The sequence below is a fragment of the Marmota flaviventris genome, chromosome 6 (genome assembly GCF_047511675.1).
Source record: "Marmota flaviventris isolate mMarFla1 chromosome 6, mMarFla1.hap1, whole genome shotgun sequence".
Classification (NCBI taxonomy): domain Eukaryota; kingdom Metazoa; phylum Chordata; class Mammalia; order Rodentia; family Sciuridae; genus Marmota; species Marmota flaviventris.
In genome coordinates, this window is record NC_092503.1 from 119,778,678 (window position 1) to 119,799,465 (window position 20,788).

At 41.6% G+C, this 20,788-nt stretch overlaps 2 protein-coding genes and 1 non-coding gene across 3 annotated transcripts in view; all 3 read right to left on the reverse strand.

Moving 5' to 3' along the window:
- Positions 1–1,373: 1,373 nt before the first annotated feature.
- Positions 1,374–1,447, reverse strand: Trnav-cac (transfer RNA valine (anticodon CAC)). The gene has a single exon. It is a non-coding gene; the product is annotated as a tRNA-Val (tRNA).
- A 4,231-nt stretch (positions 1,448–5,678) lies between these two features.
- LOC114084057 (HLA class II histocompatibility antigen, DP beta 1 chain) lies at positions 5,679–16,050 on the reverse strand. The gene is made up of 6 exons (XM_071613498.1): positions 15,855–16,050; positions 13,613–13,876; positions 7,674–7,955; positions 6,497–6,607; positions 6,185–6,208; positions 5,679–5,905 (listed from the first exon to the last, which is right to left on the reverse strand). The coding sequence occupies exons 1-5, from the start codon at positions 15,952–15,954 to the stop codon at positions 6,192–6,194; spliced, it is 774 nt and encodes a 257-aa protein (XP_071469599.1). The 5' UTR covers positions 15,955–16,050; the 3' UTR covers positions 5,679–5,905; positions 6,185–6,191.
- The window catches only part of LOC114084058 (HLA class II histocompatibility antigen, DP beta 1 chain-like), a 66,482-nt gene continuing 51,372 nt past the window's right edge, over positions 5,679–20,788 (reverse strand). Inside the window, exons 5-6 of the mRNA XM_071613497.1 lie at positions 6,185–6,208; positions 5,679–5,905 (exon numbers count right to left, since the gene is read on the reverse strand). Of these exons, the coding sequence (XP_071469598.1) occupies positions 6,192–6,208 (17 nt within the window). The 3' untranslated portion in view covers positions 5,679–5,905; positions 6,185–6,191. The remainder of the gene's footprint in view (positions 5,906–6,184; positions 6,209–20,788) is intronic.

A 20,788-nucleotide genomic window follows, 5' to 3' on the forward strand; every position in this document is an offset into this window, starting at 1 on the left:
AGTAAACCAAGTATGGTGGCACACACCTGTAATCCCAGCAATTTGGGAAGCTGAGGCAGGAGGATTGCAAGTCCAAGGCTAGCCTGGGCAATTTAGGGAGAACCTCAGCAGTTTAGTGAGACCCTGTCTCAAAATTAAAAAAAAAAAAAAAAAGAATAGAAAATGTCTGAAGATGTAACTCAGTGATAAAGTGCCCCTGCCTTCAATCACCAGTAGAAAATGAAAACAAACAAACAAACAAAAAACTCTAAGAAAGTAACTTGAAGTCTATAATTAGTGCTAAGGGTCTGGAAATATTTTCATTCCTTTATTATTAAGCACCTTTTTTTTTTCACTCTGATTTTTATTCCATTCCTACAACCCTATGCGATTCTGTGGCTCTGTCATTAATTTTGTCTGGTCTTGTAAAGATTTTGAGACTGTGTGGGAGTGAAGTTTTAGGGGAGATTACTTAATATTGCTTCTACCAGGAGCTGTGTGACCTGGGACAGGTTATTTAACCTCTCTGATCAGTTTCCTAATATGAAAAATATTACCTTCTACATGAGGGTGTGAGGATTCAATGAATAAGTTGAATAAGACAATATTATTTTATTGTGTTCAATATATTATTATCTTGTCCTGGAGTGACCGATGCCTAAGTCTTCAGGGACAAAAAAGAAAAACAATCTAAATGTTTAACGGGTCATTTCTCTCATTTCTTTTTCCCCTTCCCCTCCCCCTCCCCCTCCTCCTCCTCCTCCTCTTCCTCTTCCTTCTTCTTCTTCTTCTCCAAGCTCTGGGGCTGGGCACTGGGGCTCTAGAGATTGGGGTCTTACCCACATGTAGGTCATGTCACCTGCAGCCATTCTCTGTGTCCCTCACAGTCTACGCAGCCTTGATTTTCTTCCATTCTCACAGTGAGGTCCAGGATTTCTGTTCTGTGTTAAACATTTGCAGAAATAAAGGGCCTTCTATCTTTTTCATACTCTCTAAGGGACTATATCTACTTTCTTCATATATCTGATATATATCTAGTTTATTAGCTTAATCATGTAAAAATAATCACACTCTGTTTATATATTGAGTTGAATTCAGCTGAAATGAATATGAATTTTCTTCTTTGGCTCACTGATATGCTAATCACATTATGGATTTTCTGACACTGAATCATCACTATATTTTTTGAATAAGCCTTATTTGATGGAAACAAATTGTTCTTTTGTTGTAATAACTGTTGGATTCAGTGATGTGGATAAAATTAGTGCATCGTTTTCCTCTTTTTTTTTATTGGAGAAGTCTAAGTGGAATTTCTCTCACAAATATGCATCCTGCTGAACTGTACTGAAAACTTGATATTTGTTTGACTCTGATACTTCTTTTTTGTGTGATTGTGTGTGATGCTGGGGATTGAACCCAGGGCCTTGTGCATGTGAGGCAAGCACTCTACCAACTGAGCTACATCCCCAGCCCCATTCCTCTTTTTTAAAAAAAATGTATTTTGGTACTGGGGATTGAACTCAGGGGCACTCGACCACTGAACCACATCCCCAGCCATATTTTGTATTATATTTAGGTCAGGGTCTCACTGAGTTGCTTAGTGCCTTGCTGTTGCTGAGGCTGGCTTTGAACTTGTGATCCTCCTGAGTCAGCCTCCCAAGATACTGGGATTACAGGTGTGTGCCTGGCCATCATTTTCATCTCTTGTACTACCCTTAGCTGGCCCTGGAAAAGAATGCACACGCTTCCTAAGATGATCTGGAAGCTTTAGTCTTTTCTGCGTTCCAGGCTGCATGTGTAAGAGAGGCATGGTCTCTCCTTCAAGTGTGGTAGGACCAGCCCAACTGCCTTGTTACCGGGACAGGAGCCCAGGGCAAGAGGTGACATTGAAATGTTTCTTTGATGTTCATTACTCTATTTTAGTTTTCCATTTCTTCCTGTTGTTTTCACCTTTATGTCTTTCTAAAAATGCATCACTCTTAATTTTCAAACTTATAGGCATAAAGTTGTTCATAATTGTTTTTCATTTTAAAATTTCTGTATGTATAATCATTTCCCTTTTCATTTTAAATCTTCTACCTTTTCCCTAGCAATCATTCTTGAAATCTGGTGACCTCATCAATTTGAATTGACTCTGTTTATCTTCTTTCTTTTTCTTTTTCATTGAATTTTGCTGTCTCCTTTATTACTTGTGTCAATCATTTAGCTCATTTGTTTTGACAGTTCTTTTTCCTGATAAATTTGTTTAAAAACATCTGTCATTCTGTGTACTATTTTCAACTAAATTATTTAATCTTTCTTTTTATTTATTTATTTGTTGGTCCTGGGGTTGAACCTGGGGTGTTTAACTACTGAGCCACATCCCCAGTCCTCTTTTATATTTTACTTACAGACTGAGTCTCGCTAAGTTGCTTAGGGCCTCGCTAAATGGCTAAGACTGACCTCAGACTTGCGATCCTCCTGCCTCAGCCTCCTAAACTGCTGGCATTATAGGCATGAGCCACTGTTTCCAGCTTGCTTATCTTTCCTTAAAGCTTAGAAATTCATTATTTTTTCCTGTGGTAATTCTCCTCCTACATTTCTCTTACTTTCTGGGTGTTTATTTACCTAGGTGTCAGAATCTTTGTTTCTATCCTTCATGTCTCTTAGCTTTTCTATTTTCTATTATTTGATCTTTCATGCTGCCCTAGGGTTAGTACCTCAGTCTGACTTTTTATATATTAGTAAAAAAATTTTGTTTTAATTAGTTTTACATGACAGTAGAATGTACTTTGATACAATGTATATAATGGAGTATAATTTCTCATTCTTCTGGTTATACATGATGTAGAATCCCACTGGTCAAATAGTTATATATGTTCATAGAGTAACGATGTCTGATTCATTATTAGTTAATCTTCAGTTGCAAAAGTCTCATTTGTTATATCATCTGTTATTTTCTTTATTCCAACTATTATTAAAACCCAGTTTTTCTGCTAGACTCATTGGCTTTTATGTTTGCTCCAAATTATCAATATCTTGCTTTGCTTCTTTTTAAACCCTTTTATCGTGAATTAGAGGACATTTTCAAGAATACATAAAACAAAATAATGTACAGCCAATGATTATCAAGGCAAACACCCATGTAACTAGTACCTGTGCCAGGAAATAGAGCTTTGTCAGCATCCCTCAGGGCAGCACGTAGTTTATGAACTTTTAGGAACTGAAGTCCCTTTACCCATAAAGCCCAGCAAAGCTCCTACTACGTGGTAGGACCTCATGTAGTAAACACGGCAGGTCCTCTTGTGTATTATTTATGTAACATGCAGTTACTGAGTAATCGCTGCTTTCAAGGATACCAACTCACTTGTAGCTGGATGCAGCCATGTGACAGGAGAACCCAAGAAGGAGAAATGACATCTCCTTAGGGTGTCCCTTAACTTATGGGCATCACCTGAGACAGTAACACCTGTCAGATTGAGAAAACTACCTTCTCCATAGGAGGGGCAGAAAATGAGGAATGAAGGATATGACACTAAACCGAGAGTCCTAACTGAGTTTTTCCTATTGTAGGTGGCAACTTTTCTGTGACAGAAGAGGACATAGGCATGTCACCAGCTTCAAGTCTGCTTGAAAACTGCAGTCCCAGCTTTCTTTTGAATCTCTCTGTGCCTCTCAATGCAGTCACTGGACTGATGTACCCAAGACCTGTCTTATTCCCACCTGTTTTTGATCCTACTCAGACTCAGCACCTAGCTCAGGGCCTGACACATACAAAGTATCCAGTTAATGTTGTTGGAATTGGAAGTGTGGTAACAGGTGGCCCCCACACTGGGTGGACTTCACACCCCCTTCTCCTCTGGGACTTCTCCCTATGCTGCATCTTTCCAGAAAAAAATCCCAGAGACCAACACATAGCTGGTGTGTGAGAGCTGGACCTGCCTGATGCCTGCTTTCTTAGCTGCAGGGCCTTCCCCATTTCCTTCACCCCAGTCCTCTAGAGGCACGTCTCCTGGACCCGTATGTGCATGCAGAAACCACAGTTTCTGATTCTGCCAGAGAATGTCGCTTCCACCCTGGTCCTGCCCTGGCCTGTGGCATGTGGAGCAGTGGGTGGGGGATGGTTATGGAAGATTCCATTCGGATATGTTTTGCAATATTCAGTGCCTGAAGGCTCCACAGAGGAATCTACACATTCTGTGTCTAGGGATTTAATAGTGATCATGATTTTAAGACTTTTCAGAATACTCATGACCCATTTCTGTGTTTGAATGACAAGGTTATAATCATATTATTTTTCTGCTACATAGACTTCTCATGTGGTGGCTCTGAATCTAGAAAGGAAAACCAAGAGATAAAGGGTCCTCATTTGTCCGCTGTAAACTGTCCTCATCCCTTCATTATGTGACAGCTGAAATTTCTACACAACCCACGGTAACAGTTATTCCTGTATTAGTGATGCCCTAGACTCCACCTTCAGCCCCAAACTCTCCCGGAAATGGGGGAGTCTGGTGCCCAGATTCAGGGCACAGTGAGAGGAGACTGTGAGAGAAGAGCACTGTAGATTGTAGGAACTGACCAGGGGCAGGCATCTAGGAGTATATGGACCCAGAAACTGCTTCTATGAAGCCAGAGACAGGGAGGTGACCGCTTTGTGTGTCAAGAGCTGTAGAGCACTCAAGATGTGCATCTCCACAAAAAAGTAGTACTAGACAGACCTGGTAACTCTTGCCTATAATCCCAGCATCTTGGGAGGCTGAGGCAGGAGGATTGCAAATTTGAGGCCAACCTCAGTAACTTAGCAAGGCCCTAAGCAACTTAGTAAGATACTGTCTCTAAATTAAAAAAATAAAAAGGACTGGGATGTTGCTCAGTGTAAAGTGACCCTTGGTTCAATCCCTAGTGCCCCCAATTAAAATAAGAAGTGCTTAGTCCCAGGACAGACAAGTTATGGTTTTATAAGACTATCTAGACTTAAAGATAACCTAATATGACATATAGAACTAAGAAAAATTTTGCATTGTAAAAAAAAGACTTGTGTTTGAAAAAGTACTACATATACTGCTTTGTCTTTCAACAATTAGGATGCATCTCCCATAGTACAAATTATTAGGAGAAGAGGTCTGGGTAGGCTGGGGAATACAGATTTTGAGGATAAGTCTGTACATTCTCCTTGATGCACTCAAAAGGGTAAGACATATTTGGTTAAGCAGTATTTATTATGTACACGATAAAAAGGTTTAAATTTATAATCCTTAATTCTGATTTTTATTTTATTTCTTAACTGATAATGGTAAAACATGCTCTTAATAAGATATATGTTGAATCGGTGAATACAGGTCACATAACCATATTCATATTCAGAGTCACTGCCTGCTCACCAAAGAATAACTAAGAATCATGGTCTGAGACCTACATAGATGAAAGGGGCAAATATGATTATGGGGCAGCCCATAATATAAATATAGCAAATTCAGAAGAAGAACTGTAGAGCACAGAGTATGTGCAGCTCCACAAAAAGAAGTGCTATCCAGACCTGGTGATTCACGCCTGTACTCCAACTGGCTACTTTATGCAGCAGTTAGGATCTCCCATTTTCATGTTTTCCTCTTGCCTGTGTGTACATGACAATGAACTTCTCCATTATCTCTGTTTACCTCAAGCCAAAGCAATGGCAGAGATGACTCGCTGCAATTCTTAAAAGAAAACAGACAACTATGTTGGATTTTAATTATTTATGGAGTTCAGGAACTTGGTTGAAAGCCTCAGGAAACTTTTGCATTGAGTCAAAGAGCAGAGCTATAGACTCTGGTTTCAGAGCAATTACTTTGCAGGAACATCTTCTTGGGAAGCTGGGGGTCTGCCCCAGAATCAGCCTCAGGGACTAAAGAAATGCAGAAAAATCCTTGTTCCAAGGTACAGAGAGTCTTCTGTAAGATCAGGAGCCCTGTGGGGTGGAGAAAAAGTCATCCCAGGTTGGTGAGCCCTCTTCCTCTGAGCCCCAGGACAGAAAAGGTAGGGTTTTATAAGATTGAGTCTTAGCCCGTTTTCCTGAGCTTCCATCCCCAGTGGAGTAAAGGAAGGCCCTTTGCCCACACTCACTCAAGGGCTGAGGCTGAGAGGGAAGTTCAGGCCTGCGACCCTCTTCCCTGTGGTCAGTCACAATGCAAGGACAGCACTTAATCCTTCTGCAACCCAGTCCCTCAAGAAAACAGAGGAGTGTTACCTGTTTGTCAAGGTCCTCGTTGAGCTGGAATGAAAGGAGGAAAGGGGATGCATTCAGCCATTAAAACCACCTCAGAATGAGAGACACCCTTATCCCACCTTCCAGTGCCCCTCACTACATGGACCCCACATGAGCCTGAGCACCAGACCTTGTCATCTGGGCTTTCCTCCCTCCCTACAGGCCATCTTTGCTTTGACGATCTGATTTCAGTGGCTTCTAGAACTCTCCAGCACTGCTCTCCTGTCTCAGTCCCTCAACATGCAGATGAGGAAGCCAGGAAGGCAAGCCTAGGTCTCCTCCAGGCTTTCTTACCTTTCTTGCTTCTCTTGTGCATGAAGATGCCCACTACAAGGAAGATGAGCCCCAGCACGAAGCCCCCGACCCCGGTGAGGGTCTTGTTCCGGGCAGAGTCAGACTGTGCCTCTGGGAAGAACAGAATCCAGGATTAGTTTCAGGGCCTCCAACTGCATCCCTTCCTGGGTCTTGTCTGAGATCCTGGAGCTGGAGCAGGAGGTCAGCAGGAGAGTTACGGGCCAGGCTACATGGGTGAGGACCAAACAGTCTCCATTTTGCCCTGAGACTCCATGTCATGTGAGAAATGCTTCTCCCAGGGAACACCCCACCTCTGTACCCATCAACAGTGGCTTAGCATAGCGTGTTTGGCAACACAAAATGGCAATTCTTCTACAGTGTAAAAGTGTTCTCCCTCTTTGGTTCCCGTTTTTCTTGGACAATGTCCCCTGTCAGAGATAGATTGTCTAGATGTTAGTTACCATTCTTTAACTTGTAATCAACTAGGGACGTTTTGGCCCACTCCCTTTTCTGCTTATGATTTTAGATCTCATGACGTTTGCTTATGGTTTTGAATCATAGCAACAGCCGCTTATGCTTTAATATGGTTTTGGACTATAAAGAATACTCAAACTCCAGGAGGGGGTCGAAGGGTGGAGACTTGCAGCCTATCCCTTGGTCCGCCAGCTGGTGGATCCTGACCACCAGCTGATGAATAAAGTGTCTGTCTCTTGCTTTAAGATCAACTCAGTGATTTATTGCAATCTCGCCTTACCATGAAGACAGTGAGGGAGTCCACTGAGAAGTAAATTTAGAAAGGACCCACCCAGTTCTGGACTTAGGCTGGTGAATTGAACAAGAGAACAGATGCTGATTCTGGCAGCTGTCATTCAACATAACAAAGACCAGGGGAAAAGGTGGAAGGAAAACAGTTCCCATGTATGAGGGCAATTCAGGAAAACAGCTGATTCCCTAGGTTTTCTGACAAAGCGGGAGATCCTCAATCCTTAGGATACCCTACACCAGAGACAGGCTAGTTTCCACTGTCTCCATTTCAGAACTGCCCTCAGGGGCTTGTATAGAAAACACATGCTGGTAAAAGTGGTCCCAGTGTACAGACGTGTAAGACAAGATGCGTGGACCTTGGAGCTAGTGTTCATAATATGGGGTCTAGAAGGGCTCTTAGGGGGTAACTCACTCCACTCCACAGTGACAGGACTGTTCAGGCTGGGGTGCTCCACGTGGCAGGTGTAGACATCTCCCTGTTTGGGGGTCATCTCCAGCATCACCATGATCTGGAAGGTCCAGTCTCCATTATGGATCAGGTCGGTGGCCACAATCCCAGCTGTTTCTTCCTGTCCATTCAGGAACCATCGGACTTCAATGTTGCCTGGGTAGAAATCTGTCACGTGGCAGACAAGCAGGTCGTGGTGCTGCAGGGACCCCTTCTTGGAGGGTGACACATGTACTTTAGGCTGGACTAGAATGGAAGGAAAAGAAGGAGTGACAATTGAGATTATAATTTCTTAGATGCTTTTATTAAGGAAGTAGTTTCTAGATGTTTAAGATATAAATATATGGGCTGGGGCTCAGTGGTAGCACACTTGCCTGGCATGTGTGAAGCACTGGGTTCGATTCTCAGCACCACATATACATAAATAAATAAATGTCTATCAACAACTAAAAAAATTTTTTAAAAAAGATATAAATGTCATTATTAGGCTAGTTGCACTGAAAAGACGGAAACAGACTTTTGGTGAAGGCGTTCCTGCACCTGCTGTCTGACAGGGTCACAGCGTGGGGGATGCTGGGGCAAGGTCGCATCATCTGGAAACCTAAACCATGAGGAATGTTAAGTGTTTTGTTTATGATACTCATGATATGGATAACAGAGCTACGTCAATCAATAACAAAAGTACATATTGCCTGAGATTGCAGGAAAATTCCCAGAATGAGACTAAGGATACAAGTGAGATATGCCATGAGGTGCATTTCAATGTCTCTCAGGATACAAACAATGGTGATATTCCTCAAGCTCAAGAAATATTTATCCCATGGTTAACAATTTACACTAGCTCCCCCAACCCCATCCTGAAGCCACAACCTGTACAACATCCTCGCTACAGAAAAACAATTGCTGTGCCAACAGTACAAGGACCACCGAACGTAGCTTATGGTATCCTCTCGATGACAAGAGGCTAATAAAAATACATTCCCCAACCAATAGACCCTCCTTTGTTTTATGCAGAAACTTATGATGAAAATGGAAAACACACAGTTAATATAAATGAGTTGAGATGTAAAGCCTGCCCTTTAGTTAAAGATTACAAAGACCTAAGAATTGGTGTGCTTTGACCAAGGATCAAGAAAGTTCTTTAAGAAAGCAGTCAAATAGGTCATATGAAAAAAGGAAATTACCTTGGAAATTAAAAATAGAATAACGGGGCTGGGGATGTGGTTCAAGCAGTAGCGCGCTCGCCTGGCATGCGTGCGGCCCGGGTTCGATCCTCAGCACCACATACAAACAAAGATGTTGTGTCTGCCGAGAACTAAAAAATAAATAAATATTAAAAAATTCTCTCTTTCTCTCTCTCTCTCTCTTTAAAAAAAAAACAGAAAAAAGTTTTAATTTTAAAAAAAATTAAAAAAATAAAAATAGAATAATGTAAAATTAACATAGATATATTTTAGAGGCACTTCAGAGTAGTAGGCTTTTAAATAATAGACTTTCACTATTTTAAGTGTGTTTTATTGGGATTTCTGTTTAAAAGTAATAAAGCTTTCCAATAATTATAAGTATGCTTTAAAATTAAAGGTTAATAAAAAATGATAGGAATGCTTTAAAGTTAGAAGTGAATAATAGGTCAGGAGTCATGTAGTCTAGTTGTGTCGCCTAGCACCTAGTGATTGAGGTAAAAACCTAAAAGCTTAATCATGATTGTCTAAGGTTACAGAAAAATATTTTGAACAATGTACTCAATATCTTAGGTAATCAATGTATGTCAGAAAAGACTGTAACTCTTGAAAATTATGTAAATCAAAAAAGTTTCAGGCTTTGAAGCTATCCATTAACTACCTGAAAAAACACTGTAAAAAAGGTATAAAAATAAAGTTCCCTCCAGGGGCAGAGAGATGTCTTCTGGAGGCTGCTTGTAACTTGCAACCTGTTGTCCTGACTCTTCTTCTTTCGCCAACGCCACTCCTTCAGGACCCCTGGAACCCCACTCCCCCCAACGGGACTGGACCTCGGCAGACTTTTGAAGAGAATATACAAGTTTTTAAGTTACATATCAAGGACTGAGAATATTAGGAGCAAGACAAAAGCAGTGCTTGTTAGGTAACAGACATGAGCGGTGGTCAGGGTTTAAGACAACAAGTAGGGCAGATCCAGTCAGTTCATTAACGGCCCTGCCTCAGTGGTACCGCAAGGGATGATAAGTTAGCTATTTTATTACCCTTGCCTGATTTCAAGCCTATAAACTATTCATTTTACAACAGGAGGAAGGTAGATATATTCAGAGGGATAGGAACCAAGGATTTGTTTGCTCAAAAAGGCTTAAATGCTAAGATACCTTAAGCAATATCGGGAAAAAAAAAAAAAAAGCACAACCCAGGTCAGAGATTCCAAGACCTAAGAAAGGAGGATGATTAAGTTCAGAGCCCAGTGATCATAAATTCTGTCAAACACGTTCCAATCCGGACCTGTCAGACAGGCCAGGATGACCAAGAGTTGCCCTTGGTTTGTCGTACTATAATATTGTAATATGAATCAGAGGTTTAAAAAATCTAATGTGGTCTGTCAGTCCAGAGTGAGAGATGATATTTGGGTGGGACTTTCTAAGAATCCTCCTACATATCCAATAAAATGAAGCTCAAAAAGAAATGAGTTGTTATTCTCCTCTTTGAGAGGACCCGACCGCCCCCCACTCCCTTGGGAGTGCTTGTGCCTTCTTCTCTTTAATAAATTTTGCTATAGTTTTACTACTTTTCATATTTTGCTTGAAATTGCCTCCTGAGAGAATCCAAAAGCTGAAAACCCTGTTAGAGTCTGTAAACAAGTCTGGATGGCGCCTGGCATTTTGCCAGAGGGAGTGGTTTGTGAAGTAATGCCAGCGAGCCATTGAGTGTGGAGATTCCTTATTGGTTGAGTGATGTATCTAGTTTATGCTAATTAAGATAAGCTGCGTGGAATGTATAAATACCGCTCCTGTCCTACAATAAACGGCTCCCACTCCTGCTGTATCAATCTACACAAGTTGCTCCCCCACCCCCGGTTATTTTGCTGTAGCCGGCCTGCGGCAGAACCCCACGCAAATCTCCATGACACTTTGTGGCACATTTAGCAGAAATTTTAACTATAAGCCATTGATTAATAAATAGTGTTTGGATAAAGAATATTTTTCCAATTGTGAAACTACCTATCTTTTCAATGTTCTATCTTGATGAAAAGAACACAAAATTCACTCAGATAACTTTTTGAAGTTAAGATATATGTGGCATTCTCTTTCTCTATTGACCTAATAATTTTATGTCATAAAAATTAAAATTAAACAGAACGAACTTGACAATGACTTATTTTTCAAATAGTCTATATATTTTATGCCATTTCCTATCTACAAAAACTCAAGATATTTAGAGTAATATCCTCAAACCCAACATTCTGAGCCCCTTTTGCTGAATTAATAGGAATTCCTGTCCATGGCCAAATTTCTCATTTTAAGTGTCTTTCTGTTGTTTGAGGAGCCCATAGGTATAGGTCCAGCCTGTGTCTCTGCTTGTCTCTGTTTGGTTCTGTTTGATGTACTTTCTTCTCCTTGTTTTTTCCTCATCCATATTGCCCACATCAGTTTGCATTCTGTTGCCTATTTCCTCCTAGACCCTCTTGATAGTTACTACTTCTGGACATCTGTCACCATTATCTTCCTCCCCTCCTTAGGCCAGAAAAGATCCAGCTGCCTCTGGAGAAAACCTATTAAGAGAATTTCCCACCTAAGACCTTCCAGATATTTAAAAAGTTAGTTCTTTTTTCTCTAATTTCTACTTCCCAGAGCAAACAAATACCTTGAGATGGGACAGGCATATTTTTGCAATTTACCTAGAATGTTGTTTCCTATAGCTACTTGGTTTTGTACATAGAGTAGTCCATGCTGCCCGCCTTTTTATACTCGTGGTACTTGTAGGAACACCATTTTACTTCAACCACCTTTATAAACTCACGGTTCATCAGACAGTTCAATTCCTATCTGAGTCACAGTTTGTGAAATAATTAAATTTCTCTGGACCTCATGAAATCAAGCTCTACACCGAAATTTACTTTGAGGCCCAGAACATTCCACAAGAACTTTGACTGAAGTATAAAATTGATTTCTAGGAGAAGATGAAGCTAAGTCTACAGGTCCAGCGCTTCCGTTTCTCAACCAGTTCAAAATACATTTCACAAAGGCAAAGACTTCCAGGTAAGTGGAAGACTGTCCGCTTATTTGCTTCTAGAATTATGTTAGGAAATTCTGCAGCTCTTTCTCCCCTTCCTCTATTTTCTTCCCCCTTATAATTCATGCCCTGATTACTATTCCCTAGACAATAATAACATTTTCTTACTCCAGCTCTGATTGCAGTCATTCCCATTTAACACTCTCTGAACCCAAAATTACGACCTTGTCATTTACTATTTAAAAAGAAAACTCCTCAGGATCTGGCAACAGTTACCTGGTTACATGGGAATCACTGGGAAACTAAAAATATAGATTTCTTGACTTCACCACCTACTAAATGTGAATCTCTGGGCAGTGTCTCTGGGGGCATGTGTGTTTTAAAAAGATCTCTAGGAGGTTCTACTTAGCAGAACTAGTTTGGGACCCACTGGCCTAAGTGATTAACCCAAATTACTCAGGCTGACACCAGGGCAATCTGGCAATGGATTATTTAGATTTATGTCCTACAAATTTGTATTAGACCCTACAGTTGTTGCCAGTCCTATTTCTTCTCTTTGGATTTTCTCACTAATTACTTTGGTAACTATCCTAAACTCATGTCATTCTCTTAATTCTTATCCAATTTGTCCACATTCTGATTCCTTCCACTTTCCAAAAGAAGAGGGATCAAAGGTGAGCCCTCCCACAGCTCCTGCCTTCTTCTACCTATCATCCTTCCCCTTTCTCTGTGAGAAGGATCCCTAGTTTTGTGGAAGGCTCATCTCTTCATCCCTCAGGTCTTCTCAGGTTGGTGCATAGGGGTCCCCCAATCCACAAGCTGATGGTAAGAGGAAGCTCACGCTCTCTTCTCTCATCCTTGAAAGGTCCTGAGGCTCTGCACAAACCTCACCTCTCTTCCCCCTCTTCACACTCAGGCTCCCTGAACCAATAAGAGTCCAAGACAAAATGCCATCTCCTCCTCAAAGAATTTATGGTTTATGCTCAGCCTGGGTCCTCACCCTTAATTCTCAGCCCATGTGGTCCAGCTCCTGGTCCTACTCTGCAGACAACCTGTTCTCTCTGGTTTCCAAGCCCACCTTTCAACTTCTATTTACTTATCTTCTGAAGTCATTGGTACAACTGTTCAGTTCCCATCTCCCTCGCTACTTCAGCGTCTGTGACCCTTCTCTGCCCAATTCTTATAATACTCACCCTTTACTTTCTGGTCCTCCCAGATATTTCTCTTAGCCAACATCATAATTGTCCACGGACCTAGGAATCAGCCCTTTGCTCTCTTTCCTGGATCCGCCTTCCTCCTTAGATAATTTTGCCCAGCCCAGACGCTCCTCCCCAGCTTCGAATCCCTACTATACCCGCCCATGAGAGATCTGCCCAAACCCCTCAAGCTGTCCAACCCAACCATCTCCCCCAAGGGAGTTTCTTCTCTGCGTGGCCTGCAGCGCTTGGAGGGCAGCATCTCTGCCTCCTCACTGCCCCACAGTCAGTGGGCAGGCCTGATAAGCCCTGATGGTGTGTTTCTCTCTCCACCCAGCCCTCCCTCTTTTCATGTTCAGCACAGTTCACGTCCTTGCCCTGGCTCCACGAGAAGGCTGACTCACCCGCATGATCCCCAGCACCCAAACCCCTTCACTGGGCCCCTCCCCGCCCCGCATCCCCAGGGGGCTCGAAGCCCAGCGGCAACCGCGAGCCCCGCCCGCGGCCTCACCTCGGCGCTTCAGGGTGAAGCCCTCGTCCAGCTCGTAGTTCTGTCTGCACATAGTGTCCACCACGGCCCGCTTCTGCTCCAGGACGTCCTTCTGGCTGTTGAAGTACTCGGCTTGCTGCCGCCCCAGCTCGCTCACTGCGCGGTACTCCCCCACGTCGCTGTCGAAGCGCACGAGCTCCTCCAGGTTGTAGATGTATCTCTCCACGAAGCGCTGCGTCCCGTTGAAGGCGTAGCATTCCTGCCGTCCCTGGTAGACGTGATTCTCTGCGGGGAGCAGGACTGCGCTGAGCCCGGCCGCGACTCCCTGGGGATGCGACCTCGGCCACCTCACGACTCCCTCCCCAGACCCCTCCTCAGCCTCTCGGCCGAGTACACCACCCTCCCGCTCGCCCCTCGGCTTCGGTCAGCGCTGACTCCAGGATCCGGCGCGGTCGCCTCTGGCCGCCTGCCAGCCAGCAGGGCCCGGGGGAGACCTCGGCGCTCGGTGTTCCCGAGCCCCCTCACTCATCTTCAAGGATTGCCGCTAATGTACTAGGTAGTAACTCTTTTTCCCACTCAGCGCTGAATCTTAAAATAGTATTTCTTTTTTCTAACAGAGTTCTGTGGTCTTAAGCGGGTCACCCAGGCCTCTGTGATTTCCTATCGGTGACCAGAATTCACTGAATAAACTGTGACTCACTGCTAGAGGGGTGACTTAGTGATCTTTGGGGAGGTGCGGGCATACTGAGAAGCTCATCCATTCTGCAGCAGATGGGGCAGGAGCAGTAGTTCACCTGAGGTCACAGGAAGGAGCAGAACCTCACTAGGACATAAAGCCCTTCAGGAAGAGAAACTGCAGGGGCAGAAGGAGCTGGGGAATGGAGAGTGGTGCTGCTCTCCCTGTTGGAGCTCCCTGCCTGACACTGCCATCCTGGAGTCAACCTTGCCTCACCGTGACCTGTTCCAAGAAATCTTCCCTTATTTCCTTCTCTTCCATAACCAAGTGCTCTTTCCTCTGTGCCACTATCTTGTATATATCTTAATCTACTCTGGCTTTGCATGCGGGAAATGTATAAATAATTTCCCTAAAACTTTCTTGAATATTAGTATAAGAAAGCCTTCCTCTCCTGGAAGTTAATGTATCTGTTTACCTTTCAAACATGGCTATGGAAAGACCTGATTTCAAAAGGTGTAGAAGGTACTTTAATCATTGAAAAGCACCACAATCACCAGAGATCTATGAAGGTGGACTCCATTGTTTCTAAAGGCAGGATTTTGAAGGTAAGTTTTCCACAGCAGAGCTGTCCTTCCAATGGATACTCACACTAACAAGTGACTAACAAGAGCAAGTTCTGCCTCCCTTCTCAGCAAGTGGACATGATGTAATGGGAGAGAGTTCCTGGGACTAAAAGGGCTGGGCTCAGGGTATTCAAATATGGCTACCCCTAGAAATAAGGACAATATATCTTAGAAAGATTCTAAGAGAAGGCTCCTGTAAAGGAAATGTGGAAATTAGTGGAAAACTAAGATAGCTCCTTCATAGCCCTCCCTCCTATGGTGGACTATAGAGTTTGGAAGCATCCTGAGAAAATGGGATCACAGAGCCACAATACTACACTAGGCAGAGGGAGGCAGTGTGAGGAAGAGGTCTTTCCATTAGTTGCTCCTTGATTGGCTGTCGGGTATTCTGCAGTAATCCTTTCTTACACACCTACACACCCTCATTTCATTCTTCCTACAAATCTCAGTTCACTCTTGTGCTCTAATCAAGCTCTTGGAAGTTTGCATTTATTACCTTCAACAAGAATGCTCTGGGGGTAGAACCCATTCCCTTTCTCTTAATCTTGCCATCACCTTCCAATAGTCTTGGCTTTTACCCGACCCTAGGGAGAATAAGGCACTCTCCTTAAGCACGACCTAAAGGTCGTGATGCGATATGAGAATACACAGGAGGCTGATCCTGCTGAATGCTCTCTGGAAACCTTGTCCTTCCTATGTTATTCCAGCCCCCCTGGCCCATTTTCCACAACATACTTCTCCTTTGGCATTGCTCCCCAGTTCACTGTCCTTGTGTCCCTGGAAAGAGGACGGGTTGGCTGGATAGCAATGGGGAAGTTAACCTGATTCTCTAGATGGGAAGGAAGGACATGGGATGTGGCAGGAATCTCCATAGCCTTTCTCAAAGTCTGGTTCCCAGAAGGGAAATGCCCTTGGGAATGGTTCCCTGAGCCAGGCCCTCCAGGAATAGCCACTTTGCTCTTACCTGGAGTGGCCCTGCCCTGGACCATGGGGTGGCTCAGCACCATCAGTAACACCGTCAGAGCTGTTGTCCAGGGGGCTTCAGGGGCCTGCAGGACCATCATAGAGCTGGAAGAGGCTGGTGAGAGAAAGTAGCAGTCAGGGAATCAGGGACTCACTGAACAGAGCTCCTGTGTGAAATATCACAGACCACAGACCAGAATAGTCTCCTCCAACCCTGGGATTAGACAGACTCTGAGGAAAGAACCAATGAGTAAGAACCTTTAGATGAGTCATCATTCACTGGGCAGATGGTTAGTGTGAAAGGTCTGACCTGATGCACTCAAAATAATGGAGGGAGGATAGTGATACTCAGTTTACCAGTTGAATAAATCACAAGGTTTGGGGAAATTGTGTTTTCTTCGTTCTGAAAGTGATCTCAAATATTTTGTTGCTCCTTCTATGTGGATTATCATTCCCCCAACCCTGACACTTCTCACATACCCACAGGTCATGGTATGGCATGAATGCCATCTGAGGGGATAAAAGGTCATCCTGTGGTATGATTTATAGAGGTTATAGTGCCCATCCCAGACAACATGAGTCCTAGAGTTCATCTGCCTTGCCTTTGTTTAAAGAGGTGTTTAGGATTATCAGTATTCATATTTTCTTTCCCCTAGAAGCATGTTAGTTTTGAGAGGAACAGGGGACCTAGGGTGCCCCCCATAGGAATGTCATCAGGGTCATCAGGACTCAGTCTAGGGTCCTGGTAGTATGTATGTAGCTGTACTACCAAGTAAGTTTGCAACTTAGAGGATATTGCCTTTTTGGACTTCAATTCTTTATCTTTTATGTGGGGCTGATATAACCTGCCTTTACAGCAATACTCTTAAGTTCAAATAAAATAAATGTATCTGAAATTTCTCTGGAATAGTAAAATACTGGAAGGCATTCGTGAAATGCGTGAGGAACTTTTTCAGCCAATGAGGGGGCAGATGTGGCATTGGGAACTTCCCATGGCAGTCCTACAGTGGTAGACCACCTGGTGCACGTGAACTCCCCCTCTGCTCTGCTAGAAAGGTCCCTGCAGCACCTGCGATGGGCGTAACCCACTAGGAACTGAGCAGCCTACCTGCCTGCACCTTTAACCTGTTTTGGCAAAGAACTTTCCATAGAATTTCTTTGATGTCTTCAGATATAAATAAAGCAAACATGGGTTTCTTTCTTTGAAGCTGGACCCGTCTGGTCAGCTTTACCTGTCTCTGCCCCCTCTGAAAATACTTTCTGTGTTCTGTGGTTATTTTTTTTACTATTTTTCTTAGCTTTTATTTCTCAGCCAGTCCATCCCACTGAAGGGAAACCCACTCCCTCATCTGTGCCAGATGTGAATGATAGTAAAGTCCATGGGGAATATAAATAGACCAGTAAATGAGGAAGAAATTTTTTTTTTAATTATCAAAAACACTGCCTCCTCCAAAACATTTGATTATGTTGTTTATTGTGAATTTTTTACAAATTTTAAAGAACATCACTGTCTACTTTTATAAACTTATACATGTGATCCTATTGGACCACAAATTCTGATAAAGAATGTCAAACTGGAACAATTTCTTTAAATAGATATTAAAATTAAATGAAATGCTAAATAAATAATATGTAATTATGTATAATGTTTAATATATAATCTATAACAATAATTAGTAATAAACAAAATTTAAATGAAATGCTAGCAGGGAAAATGCACTAGAAGAAAATAATTACATAAGAATGAGGAGTCAGCATAGAATCGTGGAATTAAAACTCAGGTTCTTCAGTAAAAGTGCCTGGGTTGGTCTCCTCTTTGTCACTTATCTGCTTCAGATTATAGAATAATAGCTCCTCAGTGTTTCAATGGACGTTAGTAATACAGGTTTGATGTGAAGATTAAGTGAGATAATATTTGTGAAGCTCTAAAAATGGTCTCTCTCCTTACTAATTTGTTAATACCTACTTATTATTTGTACATAATCAGGGTACCATAAAATAAGTAAAATATTGATATGCTTCATTATTACATTAAATATTAAGTGCCTTATAGTCTTACCTGTGAATACTAGAGAAATACTTCAAAATAAAAATCTTTAAAATAAGAGCAGTTTCTTAAATATGGTTAAAAAAAAAAAGGTAAAACAACAACATCACCATTACATGTAACAGGAAAACATTAGAGAAATTTATCTTAAAAAGTAAATTGAAAACAAGGAGCCATTGTTACTAGTACAGGGTTGTGTTGGGCATTCCCATGTGAAAATGAAATAAAATGAATAGTAATAATAATAGTAATAGTAATCTAAAGGAGAAAAATGATTTCAGACAGCTTTCACACAGGAGAACTCACATAGTTAGAAACCCAGATACAAGGATTATGTAGAAATTTCATTAACAAAGGTAACCAGGCATAGAAAATACTTAACGATCAGCTTTATTCAAGTTAATTTAAACCTCTAAATAGAAACTATAAAACTTCTACATAAAAAATTTAAAAATGACATCTCAGACAGGTGGGCCTGAAAGGAAGATTATTTTTATTAGAGAGTGCATTTATTTCTAAGTCATGGCAGAATGTTTTTTGTAAATTTAATGAACTAACTTTAAAAATCATTCAGGAAAAAACTAGTGGGAAAAATATCAAAAATAATTTGGCTAGCTTCACTTAGCATAATCTGCTCTAATGCCATCCATTTCCCTGTAAATTCTATGATTTTGTCATTTTTTTTTAATTTTTTATTGTTGGCTGTTCAAAACATTACATAGTTCTTGATATATCATATTTCACAATTTGATTCAAGTGGGTTATGAGCTCCCATTTTTACCCCATATACAGATTGCAGAATCACATCAGTTACACATCCATTGATTTACATATTGCCATACTAATGTCTGTTGTATTCTGCTGCCTTTCCTATCCTCTACTATCCCCCCTCCCCTCCCCTCCCCTCCCCTCCCCTCCCCTCCCCTCTTCTCTCTCTGCCCCCTCTACTGACATTCGTTTGTCCCCCTTATATTATTTTTCCCCTTCCCCTCACTTCCTCTTGTATGTACTTTTGTATAACTCTGAGGGTCTCCTTCCATTTCCATGCATTTTCCCTTCTCTCTCCCTTTCCCTCCCACCTCTCATCCCTGTTTAATGTTAATCTTCTTCTCATGCTCTTCGACCCTACTCTGTTCTTAGTTACTCTCCTTATATCAAAGAAGACATTTGGCATTTGTTTTTTAGGGATTGGCTAGCTTCACTTAGCATAAATGCAGAGTAATACTCCATTGTGTATAAATGCCACATTTTTTTAATCCATTCATCTATTGAAGGGCATCTAGGTTGGTTCCACAGTCTTGCTATTGTGAATTGTGCTGCTATGAACATCGATGTAGCAGTGTCCCTGTAGCATGCTCTTTTTAGGTCTTTAGGGAATAGACCGAGAAGGGGAATAGCTGGGTCAAATGGTGGCTCCATTCCCAGCTTTCCAAGAAATCTCCATACTGCTTTCCAAATTGGCTGCACCAATTTGCAGTCCCACCAGCAATGTACAAGTGTACCCTTTTCCCCACATCCTCGCCAGCACTTGTTGTTGTTTGACTTCATAATGGCTGCCAATCTTACTGGAGTGAGATGGTATCTTAGGGTGGTTTTGATTTGCATTTCTCTGACTGCTAGAGATGGTGAGCATTTTTTCATGTACTTGTTGATTGATTGTATGTCCTCCTCTGAGAAGTGTCTGTTCAGGTCCTTGGCCCATTTGTTGATTGGGTTGTTTGTTCTCTTATTGTCTAATTTTTTGAGTTCTTTGTATACTCTGGATATTAGGGCTCTATCTGAAGTGTGAGGAGTAAAGATTATGCTAAGTGAAGCTAGCCAATCCCTAAAAAACAAATGCCAAATGTCTTCTTTGATATAAGGAGAGTAACTAAGAACAGAGTAGGGTCGAAGAGCATGAGAAGAAGATTAACATTAAACAGGGATGAGAGGTGGGAGGGAAAGGGAGAGAGAAGGGAAATTGCATGGAAATGGAAGGAGACCCTCAGAGTTATACAAAAGTACATACAAGAGGAAGTGAGGGGAAAGGGAAAAATAATACAAGGGGGACAAATGAATGTCAGTAGAGGGGGCAGAGAGAGAAGAGGCGAGGGGAGGGGAGGGGAGGGGGGATAGTAAAGGATAGGAAAGGCAGCAGAACACAACAGACACTAGTATGGCAATATGTAAATCAGTGGATGTGTAACTGATGTGATTCTGCAATCTGTATATGGGATAAAAATGGGAGCTCATAACCCACTTGAATCAAATTGTGAAATATGATATATCAAGAATTATGTAATGTTTTGAACAGCCAACAATAAAAAAAAAAAAAACTGAAAAGGGCCAGGGATGTAGCTCAGAGATAAAGCATCCATGGGCTAGATTCTCAGTACTGGAAAAAAAAAAAGAAAAAGAATAAGAAAAACACTAATTTATTACTTTAACAGATTAAAGGAGAGATACCATATCTTAGTAAACAAAAATTTCTAAAATAAATTTTACTATCCATTTATAACAAATAGAAATATAAAAATAAATCCTTAGGAAGCTAAAATAGAATCTCTTACCTCCTAAACTGTATATCAGCAGCAATAATTCCAGTTCATGGTGAAGAGTTGAATATTTTCCCTTTCAGACCAAAGAAAATAATTCCCACTATAGCCTTTGTATTCAACATTATATTAGATGAGAGAAACAAAGGTATAAGAATTAGAAAAATGAAATAAACATTCATTACTCATATATAATATTGGCTTCATAGAAAACACAAAAATCTATGGAGAAATTATTAGTTTTATTGTATATTACTTAATAAAAAAATCAATATACAAAAATCACTGGATTTATATAAATAGCAACAAATTAAATAAACATTTTTTAAACATCAAAAAAAAATAATTTGGATC